This window comes from Eulemur rufifrons, chromosome 3, assembly GCF_041146395.1.
Source record: "Eulemur rufifrons isolate Redbay chromosome 3, OSU_ERuf_1, whole genome shotgun sequence".
Lineage (NCBI taxonomy): Eukaryota > Metazoa > Chordata > Mammalia > Primates > Lemuridae > Eulemur > Eulemur rufifrons.
The window spans coordinates 26,566,469-26,586,839 of NC_090985.1; the positions used below are offsets into that span (position 1 = coordinate 26,566,469).

Sequence of the window (20,371 nt, forward strand, 5' to 3'; positions counted from 1 at the left end):
TGCACACACCCCTGCCCTGCACACATCCCTGCCCTGCACACACCCCTGCCCTGCACACACCCCAACTCTGCACACACCCCTGCCCTGCACACATCCCTGCTCCTGCACACACCCCTGCCCTGCACAGAACACTGCCCCTGCACACACCCCTGCCCTGCACAGAACACTGCCCCTGCACACACCCTTGCCCTGCACACACCCCAACTCTGCACACACCCCTGCCCTGCACACACCCTTGCCCTGCACACACCCCTGCCCTGCACACATCCCTGCTCCTGCACACACCCCAGCTCTGCACACACCTCTGCCCTGCACACACCCCTGCTCCTGCACACACCCTGCCCCTGCACACACCCCTGCTCTGCACACACCTCAGCTCTGCACACACTCCTGCCCTGCACAGAACCCTGCCCCTGCACATACCCCTGCCCTGCACACACCCCTGCTCTGCACACACCCCAGCTCTGCACACACCCCTGCCCTGCACACACCCCTGCCCCTGCACACACCCCTGCCCCTGCACACACCCCAGCTCTGCACACACCCCTGCTCTGCACACACCCCTGCCCCTGCACACACCCCTGCTCTGCACACACCCCAGCCCTGCACACACCCCTGCCCTGCACAGAACCCTGCCCCTGCACACACCCCTGCCCTGCACACACCCCAGCTCTGCACACACCCCTGCTCTGCACACACCCTGGCTCTGCACACACCCCTGCCCTGCACACACCCTGCCCTGCACACACCCCTGCCCTGCACACAGCCCTGCCCTGCACACACCCCTGCTCTGCACACACCCTGGCTCTGCACACACCCCTGCTCTGCACACACCCCTGCCCTGCACACACCCTGCCCTGCACACACCCCTGCCCTGCACACAGCCCTGCCCTGCACACACCCCTGCCCTGCACACAGCCCTGCCCTGCACACACCCCTGCTCTGCACACACCCTGGCTCTGCACACACCCCTGCCCTGCACACACCCTGCCCTGCACACACCCCTGCCCTGCACACAGCCCTGCCCTGCACACACCCCTGCTCTGCACACACCCTGCCCTGCACACACCCCTGCCCTGCACACAGCCCTGCCCTGCACACACCCCTGCCCTGCACACACCCCTGCCCTGCACACACCCCTGCTCTGCACACACCCTGGCTCTGCACACACCCCTGCCCTGCACACAGCCCTGCCAGCCCAGCTGAGCCCCGCAGCCCCCCCAACCCCCCATTTCCCACCAGCCCTCCTCACTCCTTTGCTCCATCTCACTGCCCTTTCTCTCCTGGCTCCTCCCACCATCACTCCCACTTCTTCTCCTTAGGGATTTTCCTCCTCGTGCCCACAAGGGGACCTGCGCCATCCTCTGCACACCTGGGAGGTCCCCAAGGTGCAGACACAGACATACTCCTCCACTGGCAGTCAGGGCAGGCATGGGAGGGGGAAGAAGGGCGCAAGGAGGGAGAGCTGGGTGCTCTTCTCCCTCCCTCCCCTGCAGTGGCTGCCCTGCCAGGGCTCCAGCCATGCCTTCAGGTCCAGGGCAGTGACAGCTCCCCTGGGACTGGTCCCTGGGTGCCACCCCCTCCTCCCCACAACCCTGCCCACGTCCCTCCATACAGTCCCCAGCGTCATCTGGTTGGATTCAGTTTCCAGCCGGGACCCAGAGACACATGGGATCCTATGATCTCCATTTCTGGGGTCAGGCTTTTCCCTGCCTCCCATCCTCATGGAACCCACCCCACCCCACCTGCTGGCACAGCTGTCATTTACTCTGCAAAAACAGATGGCCACACCTGTGCCCCCTGCTGCCTGTGCATACCGACCCCTTCCTGGTCCTTGCCTGACAGCCCCTGACCTGCCCCCCCCACCTCTGCTGCTCTGGCTTCCTATTGAGCCTCCTGCACTGCGGGGCAGGGGATGAGTCCCAGGGCACCCCAAGTCTGAGCACTGAGGCTGCATCTCCAGACGCTTGGCACCATCAGCCAGTGATGACATCTTGCTGTCATCACTTTGCAGAGACACCTCTGGGCTGGGGCAGAGGCCACGCAGTTTGCCCACGATTCTGGCACTGAAATCACGACAACACCCTGGCCTGCCAGGCACTGTGCCGGGGCCTCACCCCTGTCCTCTCACTAACCCACAGAGCAGCCCAGGAGTTGGGGCAGCAATGCTCCCATTTCACAGGTGGGGAAACTGAGGCGCAGAGGGGTGAGTCACTTGCACCAGGTCGGTAGAGGAGGACTGGACTGCGTTCCAGGCAGCCTGCCCGGCCCCACGTGCTGCCCCAAAGGCCATACCTGCTCCCGTTCTTGTGGCCAGAGAGGGCCCCAGAGACATCCGCAGCAACACCCAGAGGAGAGCCCAGCACATCACAGGTGCTCAGACCCAGGCCAGGAGGGAAGTCACAGCCCCAGCCCCTGGGCCCTGCCATCAGCACAGGGACCTGCGTCCATCAAACAAACGGCCCAAGCTGGACCCACAGATCTCATGGGAGACAACAGGCTCAGAGAAGGAGGGACAGGCCCAAGGCCTCATGGAGGACAAAAGATCGCACATGCATGCACAGACACAGACACACACAGACACATACCGTCCCCAGAACACAGACACTGTCCCTGGAAAGGCTGCTGTGGGCACTGGAACCATTGTGACCTCAGGGTGAGGTCAGGGCCGGCCACAGCGGGGGAGGGGCAGTGTCCAGAGATAGGGCTGGTCCACGGCGTGAGGCCAGAGCTGTCGGTGGGGCCTGTGGGGCCTCCACACCGCACCCCAGCCATGGACAGACAGCATCCTGAAAGGCCACACAGCCGCTCCTCGGCGGGCAGGACGTCGCCAGCCCTGTCCTACAACCCCAGGTCAGCTCAGCCTTGCAGGGAACACAGCAGCGCCTGGGGGACCCCGTCTTCTCCCCACAGAGGCCTGGTCCCCCATCTCTCTTCAGCGCAGCAAGGGACCCTCTGAGGGGCGTCTGGGCTGAGCCCCCAGGCCCTGTGTGGAGGAGGGAGGGGTCCCGCCTCCAGGAGCCGCCTTGGAGGGCTCTGGGGTGGGCCTCACCACGCGGCAGCCCTTGCTCGGTGGCGCGGAGCCGGGAGGTGGAGCGCGGGCGGTGAGGACCAGGGGCGCCCGCACACCTGCTGCGAACCAGCGCGTGGACGGACGGACGGACGGACTGTCCACCTGCTTCTCAGAGCCTCAGCTCTCCTCGGCAGGACGGACATGAGACGACACCCAGTGTTCCTGCAGAGACTTAAGGGAACGTGACTAAAGGAAGGTTCCTCTACAACCTTCCAGGGCCCTGGGGACCACCAGTGTCCCCAGAGACCCGGCAGACACAAACGGCAGCTCCACCTTCCTGTGTCTGACAGGCGGTCAGAGGCGGGCCTGGCCTCTGACCCCCAGCCCAGGGGGCTCCCCTTCCGTGGGGGACCCGGAGCCGGGGATTCCCGGTCGTGATCCCTGTCACCTCGGGCTGTTGCAGGAGCATCTTGGTACCTGCCTGTGAACTCTGCTATTTTGGGCCTGTTGCACTGTCATCCCTCCGAGTGTTGTCAGGCCTGTCTCCCCTGTCACAGCTTGTGGTGGTTCTAAGCCGAGAAAGCACTTCCCGCCGCAGATGTTTGCTGATCGTGTGTTCGCATCGTTTTTCTATTTTTAAAAATACATTTGACTCTGGAGGCCACAGGGGCTGTGACATGGGTTTGGGTGGGCGAGGTAGGAGCCTCGCTGGTGCCTGTGGCCCTCGCCCTGACCCTCGCCGTGCCCAAGGCAGAGCAGGCTCCGGCTCCGGCCAGCAAGGGAGCCGGCAGAGTCAGCACCTGCCAGGCTCGGGCTGGAAGGCCGGGCTTTCCCGGAGTAGGGAAGTAGCTGGTTTTCTGAGAGGCCGCAGGGAGAGACTCCCAGAAGAGGTAAAGTTTGCGTTGACTTTGCAGAGGCCAAGAGAGCAAGACTCGAGGGCCTCCCCAGAGCTGCCCTGGCCCTGAGACCCCAAGAGATCTCAGAAAACATGGCCTCCAGGACTCAGGCTCTGGAGTCAGGGGCAGGTCCTAGCCTGTCCCCATCCTCATCGTCAATGGTGGGAGGTGATGATGAGGCGGGGGGGGGGGGGGGGGGGCAGGCAGGCACAGGTGAGGCCAATGAAAATCAAGGTTCTATCCCTGTCCGCAGGAACCTGTGTTCAGCTGGGATGAGCTACACTATTCTCAGGATGCCTTCATTCATTCATCTCTCATTCATTTATTCAATCATCCAACAGACACACACTGGAACCTATTGGGATGGCTTTACCCAAATGGCATGTCCTTGGCCAGGCCTTACTGACCAGGGGGAGTCCCTGGTGGGGCTGAGCTGACCTGGGATTGTGGGACATGGTTGACAATGTCCTAACCTGTTGAGGTGTGGCTGTGTGGCCTTTTGGAATGCCACCTATCCATGGCTGGGGTGTGGTGTAGAGGACCCCGTCCCTGCTTGACTTCTCCACCTTGTGGCCCCAGCTGACAGTCTAGGGCTTCCTTGTCTCTCCCCCTTCCCAATATGTGAGTCCCACAGAAGAAGGGATTTTTGTATATTTTGTTAACTAACAAGCCCCCTGGCCCTAAAACAGTGCCTGGCACATAGTCGGCACTTAATAAATACCAAGTGAACAAAGGCAGGAAGAAGTGATTCTACTCTGGGCACTGTGTAAGGCTCAGGAACTATATGAGTCTGCATGGGCTGTCATAACAAAATACCACAGACTGCGTAGCTTAAGCAACAGACACTTATTTCTCATAGTTCTAGAGGCTGGGAAGTTCAAGATCAAGACGCCAGCAAATCAGTTTCTGGTGAGGGCTCTCTTCCTGGCTTGCTGACAGCTACCTTCTTGCTGTGTCCTCACATGGTGGGAAAAGAGAGCACCTGGGGTTTTTAGTGTTTCTGATTTTAGCCACCCTAGTAGATGCACATTCATATCCCACGGTGGTTTTCATTGTTTCCCTCATGAGGAATAACACTGGGCACTTTGTGTGTGCTTATTTGCCACCTGTTCATTTCCTTGGTGGATTGTTCAAATCTTTTGCCTGTGTTTTGTTAGGTTGTTTGTGCTTTTGTTTTGTTTTGTTTTGAGAGTCCTTTATATATTCTAGATATAGTCCTTTATCAGATATGTGATTTGCAAAACTTCCTTGAAGTCTGCAGCTTATCTTTTCACTATTTATAGATATCTGTCAACCTAAATACAAGACAGCGGGAGACTTTCTTTAAAAAATGGTATTTATTCATGAACGGCCATTACAATGGGAATATGTGTGCGTATAGTAAACTATGTGTGTATTCAAGGATGTTGGGGTAAGAGGAAGTTTTTAAAGGCAAAATGAAGATGATTACATGAATTGTTTTGAAACAATAATCTTAGCTACAATGATCAATAACAAGGATGACATCAGTCTAAGGCTGAATATGCAGTTGCTGAGCAGATGTCCCTACAGAAGTATTTTTTGTGTGTAAGGTTGCAATGGCCTTTGTAGAAGGCTGTGGTTTTTGCAGTCTTTTGTGATACTTCTTGTCATTAGGCATCATGCATCAGAACCCTCCTTTTATGGCCTTTCTCAGCCCCATTTTTCAGATTTTTAACACATGACCCATTTTGATTCCAACAACCTTCACACATATTTCAAAAACCAGAAGTTTTTAATTTTTGTGAAATCAAATTTATCATTTTTTTATTTTATGGATAGTGCTTTTGGTGTCACATCTAATAAATCTTTAACCCAAGGTCATAAAGATTTCCCCAATATTTTCTTCTAGAAGTTTTAGAAGTTTAGGTTTTACCTTTAGGTTTATGATCTATTTTGAGTAAATTTTTGTATATGGTGTGAGGTATAGATTGGGGGCTATTTGTTGCATGTGTTTATTCAACTATTATAGCACCATTCATTGAATGATTTTTCAATTGAATTGCTTTCACACCATTATCAAACATCAATTGGCCTCAAATGTGTGGGTCTTTTTCTGGAGTCTCTGTTCTGCTCCATATATTTATATATCTGTGTTTTCATCAGTATCACATTGTCTTGATTGCTTAGCTTTATAGTAAGTCTTGAAATTGGTAGTGGTCTTGAAAGCAGTCCTCCAATTTTGTTCTTCAAAATCATTTTGGCCATCCTAGTTCCTTTACCCTCCAAATAAATTTTAGAAACAGCTTGTAGGTTACTACAAAAAATTCTGCCAGAAATTTGATTGGAATTGCATTGAATATTTAGATAAACTTAGAGAAATTAACATCTTAACAATATTGAGTCTTCCAAACCATGAACATGGTATATCTCTCTACTTACTAAAGTCTTCTTGATTTCTTTCATAAATATTTTGTAGTTTACAGTATATAGGCCTTACAATTATTTGTTAGACTTATACTTAAATAACTCATGATCTTTAGCTAATGTAAATGATACATTTTTTATTTCAATTTCCAATTATTCATTGCCAGTATATAGAAGTATGATTATTTTTATATACTGACCTTATAATTTGCAAATTTGCTGAACTCACTTTTTAGTTCTAGTAAGTTTTTGTGTAGCTTCTTTGGAATTTTCTACTTGGATAATAATGTCTTCTACAAATAGAAACAATTTGTTTCTTTCTTTCCAACCTGTATGCCTTTTATTTCTTTTTCTTGACTTTTTGCCTAGACTAAGCCCACAATATAATGTTGAATAAGAGTGTTAATAACATACATCCTTGTTTCTTTCCCAATCATGAGGAAGAAAACATCCAGTCTTCCACTAGCAAGTATGATATATTAGCTATACAATTCTCACAGATGCTCTTTATTGAGTTAAGGAAGATTCCTTAATCCCTGTTTTTATTGTGAATAGATGTTTGAGTTTGCCAAATGCTTTCTCTGCAACTATTGAGATAATTATATGATTTTCTTCCTTAGTCTGTCAATATGATGAATTACATTGATTGATTTTCAAATGTCCAACCAGTCTTGCATTCCCAGGATAAGCCCCACTTAAAGATCATGGATGAGTATTTCTATATATCTTGGATTACTTTGTTAAGAAAGTTTGTGTCTGCTCATGGAAGATATTAAGCTGTAGTTTTCTTTATTTACAATATTTTTATCTGGTTTTGGTGCCAGGGTAATGCTTGATTCATGGAATTGGTTGAGAAGTGTTTCCTCCTCTTCAATTTTCTGGAAGAGTTTTGTAGTGTTGGTATTATTTCTTCCTTAAATGCTTTGTAGAATTCAAGAGTGAAATCATCTGGGCCTAAAGTTTTCCTTGGGGGAGTGTTTTCAACTACAGATTCAATTTTTACAATAGATATATGGCAATTCTTGTTATTTAATTCTCAAGTGAGCTTTGGTATTTTATGACTTTAAGGAATTTGTCCATTTCATCTAAGCTGAATACAGTTATTAATAAAGTTATGAATACTATTCCTTTATTATCTTTTTAATGTCTGTAGTACCTGTAATGATGTACTCACTCTCATTCTTGATGTTAATAAATTGTGTCTTCTCTCTTTTTGTCTTAATACATCCTGCTAGTGATTTATCAGTGTATTCATCTTTTCAAAAAAACACCTGTTAGTTTCGTTGATTTCTATTTACCTACATTTTTACCATTTCCAATGTTCTTCATTCTTTTGTGTAGTTTCCATCTGGTATCATTTTGCTTCTGCCTGAAAGACTTTCTCTAATATTTTTTGCAGTGCAGATCTTCTGGTGATAAATTCTTATAACCGTTGTATGTATAAAAAAGTTTTTATTTCACCCTCTGTTTTTAAAGATTTGGGGGGTGTATAGAATTCTAGCTTGACAGGTTGTTGTTTTGTTTTGCTTTGTTTTTCTTTTGGTGCTTTAAAGTGTTGCTCCACTATCTTCCAGCTTGCATTGTTTCCAAGAAGAAATATGCTCCCATTTTGTTATTCCTTTCATGTGTCTTTTTTCCCTGGCTTTTTGTAAGATTTGCTCTTGGTGATTGGTTTAGGAAAATTTTAATTTGATGTGACTTGGTGTAGTTTTCTTCATGATTCTTTTGCTTGGAATTCATTGAGTTTCCTGGATCTGTAGATCTATAATTTTCATTGAATTTGTAAAATGTTCAGATATTATTTCTTCAAATCTTTTTTCTTTCCTCCTTCCTTCTCCTCTGGGGACTCAAATTCCACATACATAATGCCACCTGAAGTTGTCCCACAGCTCACTGATGTTCTGTTCCACTTTTTCTCTTTTTCCTATTTGTGTTTTTGGATAGTTTCTATTGCTGTGTCTTCAGGTTCACTAATCTTTGCTACTACAGTGTCTAATCTGCTGTATTCTTAATCTAAAACATATTTTTTTATCTTTTTTGTATTTTCTGTGTCTCCCCTTAATATGCTTATGTTTTACTCTACCATGTTGAACATATGGAGTATAGTCATAACAGCCATTTTAATGTCCTTGTCTTCTAATGTTGTCATTTCTATGTTGATTCAGATCAATTTATTTTCTCCTCATTGTGAGTCATATTTTCTTGCTTCTTTGCATGCCTGATACATTTTGACTGGATGCTAGCCATTGTGAATTTTACCTTATTGGGTACTGGATATTCCTATACTTTTTTAATATTCTTGAGCTTTGTTCTGGGACACAATTAAATTATTTGAAAACAATTTGGTCCTTTTGAGGCTTGCTTTTGAAAGCTTCGGTAGGGAGGGACAAGCATCAGTGAAGTAACACCAGAGTACTCTACCCAATGCCCTGTGCATTACAAGGTTTTCTGCTCTGGCTGGTGAAAAAGAAACTCTTCCTAGGCCTGTATGAGCTCCAAAAAGATTGTCCTTTCTGCACCCTTTGGGGTATTCTGGTTCTTTTCCCACACACACTGAACTGGGATGAAGCCTGGGGATGTGGGGAGATCCTCTGCGAATCTCCAGCACTCCGTCCCCGCCACCTGCAGCTCTCTCCTATGACCTGTCCCTGCAAACTCTGGCCACTTTGGCCTCCCCAAACTTCCACCTCCATTGCCTCAACTCAGGGGGACTAATGGGCTTTCTTGGGTTCTGTCTCCCTGTGCTGCAAACTAGAAACTTTCCTGGAAGCTACCCGTGGCAGTTTGGGGCTTGGATTGTTGGTTTTCCATCCCTTGGGGATCGCTGCCCTGTGCTGCTGCTGCCTGGTGTCTGAGAACCGTGGCACTGTATATGTTCCCCAATTTTGGAGCTAAGGCAGGGAGGTGAACTTGGTCCTTGTTACTGCATCTTGAGTGGAAGCAACAGTGTCTCATCATGTCATTTTCAGGACGTTGGGTTCCACTCTGAGTGGAAGGGGGACCCACGGGGGGGTTTCTTAGTGTCATGATCTGACATGCCCTCTTACAAGGTGGGACGAATGAATGCATAAGGTATCGAGAGATGCACTGCCTTCTAACGTACCACAGAATTCACTTATCTAATTTGTTGGCTGTTGTTTTTCTTCCTCACGGGTGTTCCCCGGGTACCTACAACATGTCCCGCCCATGGTATGTACTTGGGAAGTGGGAACTGAGAGTGAACCAGCAGAAAGGTCTGGAAGTGGGTGCAGAGGAAGTCCCCTGCATGGGGACGCTGATGGGAGTTGGGAAGCCAGGTTCAGGCCACACCCCCAAAAGGAAGGACGCCTTCTCTTTCAGCCCCGTATGTCCCCACAGCCCCACAGTCTGAGGGAATCCTTCCTGTAGGAGGAGGGAAGGAGGAAGGGGGAGGGACATAGACCAGCTTGAAGGCGCCCTACATCCCTCCTTGCCTCTGCCCCAGCCCCCCACTCCCGCAGCACCTGCCCTCCCCTCAGAGACCCCTCAGGGATGTCTGGGTGGCCAAGGCAGCCTCGTGTGTGGTCCTGAGGGCCTGGCTCATCCAAGTCAGTGCGAGCGCTGGAGCTGCGGTGCCAGACCCTGAGCCCTGCCACGTCTGTCCCACAGGCACCTCTGTCCCACGGCACTTGCTGGGAAGCCAGACCTCACGAGCCCACAGTGTCCCAAGGCCTCAGACCACAGCTCCCTCCCAGGGCTCAGCCAGTCCAGTGACCGGAAGGGTGGACAAATGGAAGGAGGTTGCTGGACCTGATCCAAACCCATGCTGCCCTCAGTGTCACCTGCAATCGAACCATGAGCACACAAATGCACCCAGATGTGCACACCCAGGACCCCTTTTCCATTTCAGAATCTCCTCCCATGTCTCCGCATCCATGAATGACACATCTTACACAAAGGGACCTCAGGACTCTGACCGCAGGGACAGAGAGTTGCACCCCACCACCATCTTGATCCACAAGTCGCAGAGCAGCCAGGCCGCACTGGTGCCCCAGGAGCACAAGATGTTCATGGAGGAAGCCTACAACTCAGGTGAGGCTCACCAGCCCCGGGACTCAGGGAAGGGGCAGGGTGGCTCCCAGAGGGAGTCAGGTTCCAGCAGTTCCCACCATGTCCTTCCACCCAAAGCAGTCCTGGAGGATGAGAGGTAGAAGGAATCCCATCTCCAGGACTTTGAGGATGTCAAGGGGTGTAGACATGCTGAAGCTTTCAGCAGAGAGCCCAGCACACCTGCCTTGGCCTCTTCATGCCTCCTGGGGCACCTTCCAAAGCCAAAAAATGCCCCATCTCATACCCCACCCTCCCTCTCCTCCCACACCCTCTCACACTCAGAACCTCAGCTTACGCCTGGCCTCCTCCCTGGAATGCTTTTCCCTCATCCAGACACCACTGAATGTTGGATAACTGGATGGAGGGGTGGCGGGATTAATTTATGAATAGATGGGTGGATAGATGAACAGACAGATGAATGGATGGAAGGATGGATGGATGGATGAATTTATGTATGGATTAATAGTGTGTAGATGGATGAATTTATGAGTGGATGGATGGAAAGATGGATACATTTATGAATATATGGATGTTTGGATGGGTGAGTAGATGAATGGCAAGATAGACAAATAAGTGGATGGATAAATGAGTTGAGGGGCAGATACATGAATGGATGTGTGGGTGTATGGGCAGATGGGCACATAGATAGGTGGACGATGGGTGAATGAATAAATGGATGGATGAAAAAGCAGTTGGGTCAGTGAGCGGACGGAATGTGAGCGGGTGAGTGAGGACATGCAGACTTCCACACGCTCCTGCTCCCTATCCGCACCCCAGAAGGGCTCGCTGGACAGTCAAGAGGTCCGGGGCTTCCCATGTGTCCAGTTGTGCAGTCCTCACTTCAGACCACTCCTTCCCATTCCCAGACCTGCCTTCCCTGCCTACCCAACCCTGCAGCTGCAATGTGACCCTCCATGGCCCAGCCACCCTACACCCTTCTTGCCACCCGCAGCCATCTGCTTCAAGATGCTCCGGGACATGAGTGGTTCCGATCCCTTCCACCTGAAGTATGTCTTCAAGAAGATCAAGAACATGGCTCACGTGTCCCCCAACCTGATGTTGGAGACCATCCACGACTATTTCATAGAAAACCCGGAGGTGGGGGCTGTGCGGGCCACTGGGTACAAGCACGGGGAGCAGAGGGGAGGGTTGGACCCCAAGGTGGGCTCAAATCCTGATCCTACATAGAACAGCTAGATAATTTGGGGCAAGTTTCAATTTCCTCATATATCAAATGGGCTGTGTCGGGAGGAACAGTAGACCAACATGTGTTGACCACCCTCGGAATGAGATCGATATTATGATCCTCGCAGATGAGGAAATGAAGGCTTAGGGACAGGAAGTGATTTGCCAAAATTCACAGAACCATTAAGTGGCAGAGACGGATGGCGGGATGGAGGGAAGGATAATGGACAGTGAGGGGAAGATCTAAGCATGAGTGAATGAATGACCTGACTTTGAAGGTGGAATGTCTTTAAATGCTATGGCAGCGCCCTGAGGATAGGGACAAATTTTTATTCCTCTCTCTCTGTATCACCTGGTTTGGGACCTGCACATAGTAGGTATTCACTAAATGGTCCCTGGGGGAATGGCCAAAAGCAGCCACCTCTGACCCTTTCCCTTCGGCCTCCGCGCGCACCAGTCCCCGTCATCTCCTGCACGATCAGACCAACCTGGCCCTGCACCTCCATCTCCTCTGCCATTCACAGATCTCCACCCGGCACAAGTTCCGGCTGTTTCAGGCCCTGGAAATCGTCATTAGATCCAGTGACGTCCTGGACGAGAGCTGGGAGAAAATCTTCATGAAGCTGGCCCTGGAGAACATGACCAAGTCCACGGTGGGCCTTCCCTCCCCAGCAAACAGGCCAGTCCTGCAAGGGCTTTGGGAATGTAGGCGGCTGCCCCAAGATCCAAGTGATGCTGGTGTGCCCAGCCTCGGGATGGCCGGCTGCGAGTCTAACGCATTCCCGGGCTGTGACTCAGCCCCCGGCTCCCCATCTGGGTTCCTGCCCAAAGGAGATTGACAGGCTTGGACTTGAACAGCCCTGCCCTGCCCCAGGCATGCAGTCCAGGCAGCCGCCCCCAGGCCGGCCCATAGTCTCCACTGGTTGCAGCTCCAGGAGATTGGGGACCGGTGGCTTTTATTCAGACCGACTAGGCCAAGGCAGCCCCAGGGTGGACTACTCAATACCCACGTGGCAATCACCAAGGCCCACCGTGGGTCCACGCCCTGGCACCCCTTGAAGAGTGACTAGGCACCATTTAACCCTCTGTATTGTGCCAGGTCTTAATTTATGAATGATGACATGGATAGGCAAATGCCATTCGAAAGGTTTTTAATACTCACGCTGCAACCGAAAGGCACAGCACGCCATACAGGACCACAAAAACCTGTCCCCTGTAGGGATCAGGAAGCAGACAGGAACTATCTGGACTGTGCCTTCAGGACTATGGTGGCAGGAAGTAACTAAGTGGAGACGTCACCTGGGGGCTAAGGGGACACGGGCAGGTCAGGGTCCGTGGCTGGGGAATTGCAATGTGACTTTCACACACCTGTGAGCAAGTGAACTACTTTGGGCGTCCATCTGGCCCTGTGACTCAGCAGCCTTACGGAGAGGTTAGTAGGAATAAGAGATGTCAAGTAGCCAGTAGAGTCTGAAAACGTGGCTAATGCACTCTCCAAACAGGTGTCTATGGCACCCATTCACAGACGAAGAGACCGAGGCCCAGAGCCCAGATGGTGGAGCAGGTGGACAGACTCCTGTGCTCCCCCAGAGAAGCCTGTGAGGCCACCCTAGGTGTGAAGGACAGAGAGAAACTGGGAACAAGGGCCATATCCACCTCATTTCTTTTTCTTTTTAAATTATATTTATTTGCTTATTTATTTAACTTGCCATTGTGGTGTCTATAGGGCATATTTATTAGCAAGCGTGTGGCATCTGGTACAGGTTACAGATCTGTGATAACAGAGAGCCGGGGGCGGGGGCTGCAGGACAGTCGCAGGGTCCTGGTCTGGCTTCAGCCTCGCTGGGGGTGGCTGAGACCCATCATGGGCCGTGTGAGGCTGGGCTGAGGCCCTGGCGGGCTGGGCAGGAGCCTGCAGGAAGCTGGTCGGGGCTGTTCTGTGTTTTCTGCTTCTAAGCTCGCCACGGCCCAGTGCAGCTCCCCAGGGCAGCGCAGGCACTTCTGCAGGTGCCGCAAGCTGGCAGGACACAGGGACAGTGGTCACTTCACCACCAGGTCAAGACCTGCAAAGCATACAATCGTCCCTCACCCTGGGCTGGGGCTCAGTGGAATCCTGGGATCTGCCCCACCCTGGACTCCTATCGCCAGTCAAGGGACCCTTCCCGATTCACTGCCCAAGCTGCAGACATAAAGATGTGACTCTGTCCTGAGATGTTGGGAGCTCCAGAAGAGCGGAGGGGTGGGTGTTGACTAGAAGCTTCAGGATGGGTGCCCTGAGCCTAGGCCTAAAATGTGGAGGCTCTAAAATGGCCTAAGATTTGGACAAACAGGGAGTGGGAATGGGGTTCCAGGCAGGGGCACAGTGTGAGCAGAGGCTCAGAAGCAGGAGGAAGAATGTTCTGGAACCATAAGAGGATGAGGAATGTCTCAGGCTCCCCCAGCCTCAGTTTCCTGTCAAAAAAGGGTTGCTAATAACTGCCCTGCCTATTGGGCCAGACCAGCCTGTGGACCCGCCAGGCCCGCTGGACAAGCTGGCTCTTACTTTCTCCTCCCTGTCCCTGCTGCCCCTGCCCAGGAGCTGGAAGACGCATTCCAGGACGCAGCCGGCAACGTGCTGGTGGCCATCTGCAAGCACTCGTGGCGGGCCGTGGCCCAGCATCTGGAGGCAGAGCTGCTGACGGGCGTCTTCCCACACCGCAGCCTGCTCTACGTGATGGGCGTCCTGTCCTCTGACAGTAAGTCGGCTCTCGGTGGGGGGATGGGGTGCGTCACAGAGAGGGGTCCAGGAGGTGGTGCTGAGGCCCAGAGCCCAGGCAGGGCTGCCGATCTGTCAGCCGTATGATGGCAAAGCAGGGTTGAGCCGCTGGTGATGGGCCGCTGCCCTGAGGACCCCACCATTAGGGTGGGCACTCAGGATGAGGGACGAGAAAGAATTCTCCATACAAAGATTAGGATAGAAAGAAGCAAAAGGTTTATTTTAGCTTCTCTGAGAGAGAGAAAGAGAGAGACAGACAGAAGGGAAAGAGACCGAGAGGGTGGCTCATGCCTGTAATCCTAGCACTCTGGGAGGCCAAGGCAGGAGGACCACTTGAGCTCAGGAGTTCAGGAGAGAAGGGAAAGAGAAAGAGCAGGATATAGCAAAAAAAGAAAGGGAACGTGCCAGCTGGAAGGATAAAAGATTTGGGGTTTTTATTAGGCCGTAAAGGGGGAAAAAAGTAAAAAAGTGATTGCTGCCAGCTGACAGCAAAAACAGCTGTGAAACAGCTGTGTCTGTTTCTTTCATTATGTTTTTTCTCTTCTCCGTGAGGCCGGTTATCAAAGTCCTCGAAATGTGCTTCTGGCAAGAGCTGAGGTGGGGCTCCCACCCCTGCTGTCTGCTTACGGCTCTTCAAGCCTGTTAAAAAATCTCTTAGAAACAACGAGTTAGGCCACAGGCAGTTACTCTTACAAGGGGCTGTTGTGTGATGTGATCTTTCTCTTCAAAGGGGCAATTCTGTACTGTGGGTTTGTTCCTCTTTCTTCCTGTTAGACAGTTTATTGTCCAGGCCATCCTATCACCCACAGCCCACCACCCTTGGCCGTCCGGGCACTCTTGGGACCTCCCAGGAAAGGGCCACACCAGGCCCAGTGGTGCCACCCTGTCTGATGGCTCATGTACTTGCTGTCAGTAGTTCAACAACTGGGCCTGGACAGAACCAGACGACCTAGGAAGGTCTGGGAGGTGGCCCAGGGCACCTCCACGCGCCACTGCTGCATCTGTCCTGTCCCTCAGCCACACAAGGCAGGCAGCACTCCTCCCCCAGACGATGAGGAGACCCATCTCAGAGAGGTGGTGTGACAGGCAGGGACACCCAGTGCCACGTGGCAGCCGGCAGCATCCGGAGCCTGCTTCACAATAGCTGCTGCCTCGGAGCTGCGGGAAGGGCTGCACCGGACAGTCGGGGCCCCGAGGACCCGAGAGGGGGAACACAGAGGAGGGTGAGGGCTCAGCTGGTGCAGGACAGCAAACACTGACTGAGTCCCTGCCACGTGCCAGGCCCTCAGCCACAAGGGCTCATAGTCCAGGGAGGGAGGCAAGCACCAACTTTCATTCACTCACTCATTCATTCACAAGCATGTGCTGCTGTGCTTACTACTGCCCAGCCGGGGAGGTGCTGGGCTGCCATGGGGGCAGCTTGGGGAGCCCAGAGAGGAGAGTGACTGGCTATCCTGGGGGCCTTCAGGGAGGGCTTCCTGGAGGAGGTGGCCAGCACAGGCCCCATCTGGAGGGATGCATAGCAATGTGAGGAGGGAAGCTCGCTCCACCAAGGCCCTTCAGGAAGAGTTGGTCAGCAGCCCGCAAGGGGCTGGGCAGTGGAGGAAGCAGGTGTGGCAGGTCCTGTGATCTGCAGGGAGGCCCAGGCTGGCAGGCAAGGCCTCCCCGGCTGGGCTCGGGAGCCTGGACTCTAAGGCCTGGGACAAGGCAGGACCCAGCTTGGCTTGGCTCTGAGCCCCCTGCCCTGATATGGGCAGGCTGGGTAGAGGTCCCTCTGCACCTGGGATGACCGCTGAGACCCCAGGATCATCCTCAAAGCACCCCCTCCCTCTGAGGTGGGAGTTCCAAAGCCCCCAAAAAGCTTTCCAGTCCCGCCCTAAGCTTTATTTTCCAACTCTTGAGGGGACCCGAGTGTATCCCAAGGGGCCATGTTTGGAGGGGCCCTTCCACTCACCACTGGGGAGCCCCAGGCCCAGAGAGGGAACATAGCCCACCCAGGGTCACACAGCAAGGGCAGCAGGGCCACGACTCCAGTCCAGTTCTGGACCCCGCACCCAAGCCGGGCTCACATCCCTTGAGCTCACTTCCCCCGTGAGCGGGACGGGCAGAGGCAGGACAGTTTCAGCCCGACTCTGGCAGTGTGTCTACGGGTGGGCAGGTGGAGAGATGACTCCAGCCGTGTGTCTACGGGTGGGCAGGTGGGGAGATGGGGTCCGAGATCCAGCCCTGGCTGTGGACGTCAGACCTGCCCCCGTAACCCACCCCTCTCGCCCCCAGAGGAGCTGTTCAACAAAGAAGACAAGGCGAGCTGGGAAGCGCTGCTGGCCCAGGTAGGGGGAGCCCAGCCACCAGCCAGGGGTGAGGGGAGCAAACCAACATGGACCAGCACCTGCTGCAGTGGGGAGAGAGGAGGGGAGAAGGAAGGGAGGGAAAGAACAGGGAGGGAGGGAGAGGGGGAAAGCGAGGGACAGATGAGCAGACAGATGAGCTTGGGGACATGACATGACTTGGCCAGCAGGGCTGGTCACTGGGGCAGGTGGGATTTGAACCTGGGTCTCTAGAGGCCTGGCACAGAGCAGGTGTCCAGCACACACGGGACCTTCCCTTCTGTACTGTGAGCTGGACCTACAACCGGGGCACCAGAGAGGATGCAGAGGCCCAGGCTGAGACCCCGGGAGGAAGGAAGCAGGTCGGGTGGACTGAGGATGCCACGGCCAAGAAGCAGGGCCAGCGCAGGCCCATCTCTGCGCACACCAGGGGAAGGGCCTGCCTGGCGGACAGAAGGGACACCGGGCCCCGGCAGACCTGGGTCTGAGTCAATCGCAGCTGTGCACCCTGGGGTGACCTACTTTGCCTCGTTGTACCTTAGTTTTCTCACCTGTCAAAGGGGGGTGAAAGGACTTCACTCAAGTGGTGGTTGTGAAGATCGCAGGAAATAGCCCATGGGAAGTGTTTGGCACGGTGCTCGGCACGCAGGAAGCCTTTGCTGCATGTTAGTTACTGTCATCACGTACCAATGGCTGTAGCAGGAGCAGCAGCAGAACAGGCTAATCGAATGGAGCGTGGTAGCAGCAGCCACAGCAACACAAGTAATTGATAGACTAAGACAAAAAATTACTGCAGATATAGAAAACTGGAACAGTACAATTAACCAAATCGATCTAATAAAATGCAAATAGAACATTCACCAAGATAGACCGTATGCTGAGCCATATATCATGTTTCAATAAATTTAAAAGGACTGAAACCGAACAGAGTACATGCTCTGACCAAAACACAAATTAGAGTTCAATATTAGATATATCTGGAAAAACTCCAAATGCTGGGAAATCAAACGTCACACTTCTAAATAACCCATGGGTCAAAAAAGAAATCACAAGAAAAATTAGAAAATATTTTGAACTGAAGGATAATGAAAACACAACACACGAAAATTTGTGGGATACAACAGAGAGCAATGCTGAGAAGGAAATTTTGATGCCTATATTAGAAAAGAAGAAAGATAAAATCAGTTATCTAAACCTTCATTTTAAGAGGTTATCCCAAAAAAGAGGAAATTAAACCCAAAGTAAGTAGAAGGAAGGAAACAACAAAAACTAGAGCAGAAATCAAAAAAATTTAAAAAAAGGATAAACAATAGAGAATGGATAAAATCAAAGTAGGTTCATTGAAAATTCAACAAATTGATAAACCCCTCCCTAGATTGATCAAGAAGAGAGAAAACACAAAATACCAACTTCAGAAAGGAATAAGGAATAACACTCCAAATCCTTTAGACTCCGAGTCCAGACACTTCACTGATGAATTCTATCAAAAATTTAAGGAAGCGTGGCATGCACCTATAGTCCCAGCTACTTGGGAGCCTGAGGTGGGAGGATCACTCGAGCCCAGGAGTTGGAGGCTGCAGTGAGCTGTGGCCACCGCACTCTCCAGAGCAAGACCCTGTCTCTAAAACAAAAAATGAAAAAAAAGTTAAGGAAGAAATAATGCCAATTCTACACAAATTCCTTTAAGAAAATAAAAGAGGAAGAAACACTTCCCAAATCATATACGAGCCCGGCACAACTCTGATAACAAAACCAAAGATGTTACCAAAAAAAGGCAAACTAAAGACCAATATCTTTCATGAAGATAAACTCAAAAATCTTTTAAACAAAATATCAGCAAATTGAATAAAAGGATAATACATCCTGATCAAGTAGCGTTTATCCCAGGGACTCAAGGTCAGTTTAACATCTGAAAAGCAGTAAGTGCAATTCAACACAATAACAGAATAAAGTAGAAATATTTTTGATCATTTTTATGAAAAATTATGTAGAAAAAGCATTTGACACAATTCAAACCTATTCATGATAAAGGCTCTCAACAAACTAGGAGTAAGAGGAAACGGCCTCAGCTTGACGAAGCACATCTAACCCTACAGCTAACACACTCAGTGATCAAAGGCTGAACACTCTGCCACAGAGATCAGGAATCAGGCAGAGATGTCCAATCTCTGCACTGCCAGTCAGCACCGCACTGATGCTTCTAGCCAATGCGATCAGGTGAGAAAAAGGAGAAGAAAAAAGGCATGCAGATTGCAACTACAAAAGTAAAAGTTGTTTTGCAGACAATATGACTGCATACATAGAAAATCTTACAGAATCTTAAAAATACTAGCACTAATAATACCTAATAATTGAATTTAGCAAGCTCTCACGATATAAGATCAATATACAAAATTCAATTGAATTTCTATATACTAGTGACAAACAATTGGAAAATGAAAATTTTCTAAGAAATGACAGCAATAAAGATATGGAAGACGCAAAGATAAATGTAACAAAATATGTGTAGTATCTTTACCAAGCATTGTAAAGAGAAATTAAAGAAAACCTTAAAAATGGAGGCAATAAGATGTTTGTGAATAAGAAGATTCAATAATGGTAAGACGTCAGTTCTCCCAAAATTGATTTGTAGACTGAATGCAATGCCAATCAAAATCTCAGAAGACTTTATAGTAGAATGAAATATAACCTATAGATTAAAATTTTATATAGAAATTTTAAAGAACTTAGAATGGCCAAAGCAATTGTGAAAAAGAACAAAGTTATAAGAATTCTACTACTTGATTTCCAGGTACGGCTACAGTAAACAGGACAGTGAGGCGTTGGCATAGGTTAAACAAATAAAGCAGTGGAACAGGATGGAAAATCCAATATAAAACCACACTTATACAGTCAATTGATTTTTTTTAAGGTGCCAAAGTAATTCAATGGGGAAAGGAAAGTCTTTTGAATAAATGGTCCTGGAAAATTTGCATATAAATAAGAAAAAAATGAACTTTAATGCCTAGTGCAAACCATTCACAAAAATTAATTAGAGATGAAACCAAGTCCTAAATGTAAAAGCTAAAACTAAAAAGCATCTAGAAGAAAGCACAGGAGAAAATCTTGTGAACCGTAGGGTAGGTATTTCTTAGGACTCAGAAAGCAATCAACATAAAAAAATGGGTGAGTTGGATTTCGTCAAAATTAAAGCATCTGCTCATCAACTGATATCATTAGAAAATGAAATTAGAAAGCCGCAGACGTGGAGAAGGTATCCAAAATACATGTATCTGACAAGGCACTGCATTCAAAATAAATAAAGAACTTGTACAACTCAGTAAGAAAAAGACCAAATAGTTCAATTTTTAAAATGATCAAAATAGTCACAAAGGAAGACAGTGAAGACCAATAAGCAAAAGCAAAAATGATCAACATCTTTAGTCCTCGGGGAAATATCTATTGAAACCACAATGAGCCACCACTGCATATCCACTGACAGAGCACATATGAAAAATGACAACGCCAAACGTTGGCAAGGACGTGGAGCAGCCTGAAAGCTGCTGGTGGGGTGGTTCAATGGTGCAACCTCTTTGGAAAATTGACATTTTCTTCTAAAGCTAACATATGACCCAGCAATTCCACGTTTAGGTATTTTCCCCAAGAGATGTCCAAACATACATGCACAAAATGACCTACACATGTGCAAAAGTATTCATAGCAGCCTTATTCATCATAGCCTCAGACTGGAAATGACACGTGG

At 50.2% G+C, this 20,371-nt stretch overlaps 1 protein-coding gene across 1 annotated transcript in view; it reads left to right on the forward strand.

Moving 5' to 3' along the window:
- Positions 1-2,773: 2,773 nt before the first annotated feature.
- The window catches only part of LOC138381362 (maestro heat-like repeat family member 5), a 57,925-nt gene continuing 40,327 nt past the window's right edge, over positions 2,774-20,371 (forward strand). The window contains exons 1-6 of the mRNA XM_069465593.1: positions 2,774-2,853; positions 10,163-10,344; positions 11,315-11,460; positions 12,072-12,200; positions 14,123-14,282; positions 16,580-16,632. Of these exons, the coding sequence (XP_069321694.1) occupies positions 2,774-2,853; positions 10,163-10,344; positions 11,315-11,460; positions 12,072-12,200; positions 14,123-14,282; positions 16,580-16,632 (750 nt within the window). The remainder of the gene's footprint in view (positions 2,854-10,162; positions 10,345-11,314; positions 11,461-12,071; positions 12,201-14,122; positions 14,283-16,579; positions 16,633-20,371) is intronic.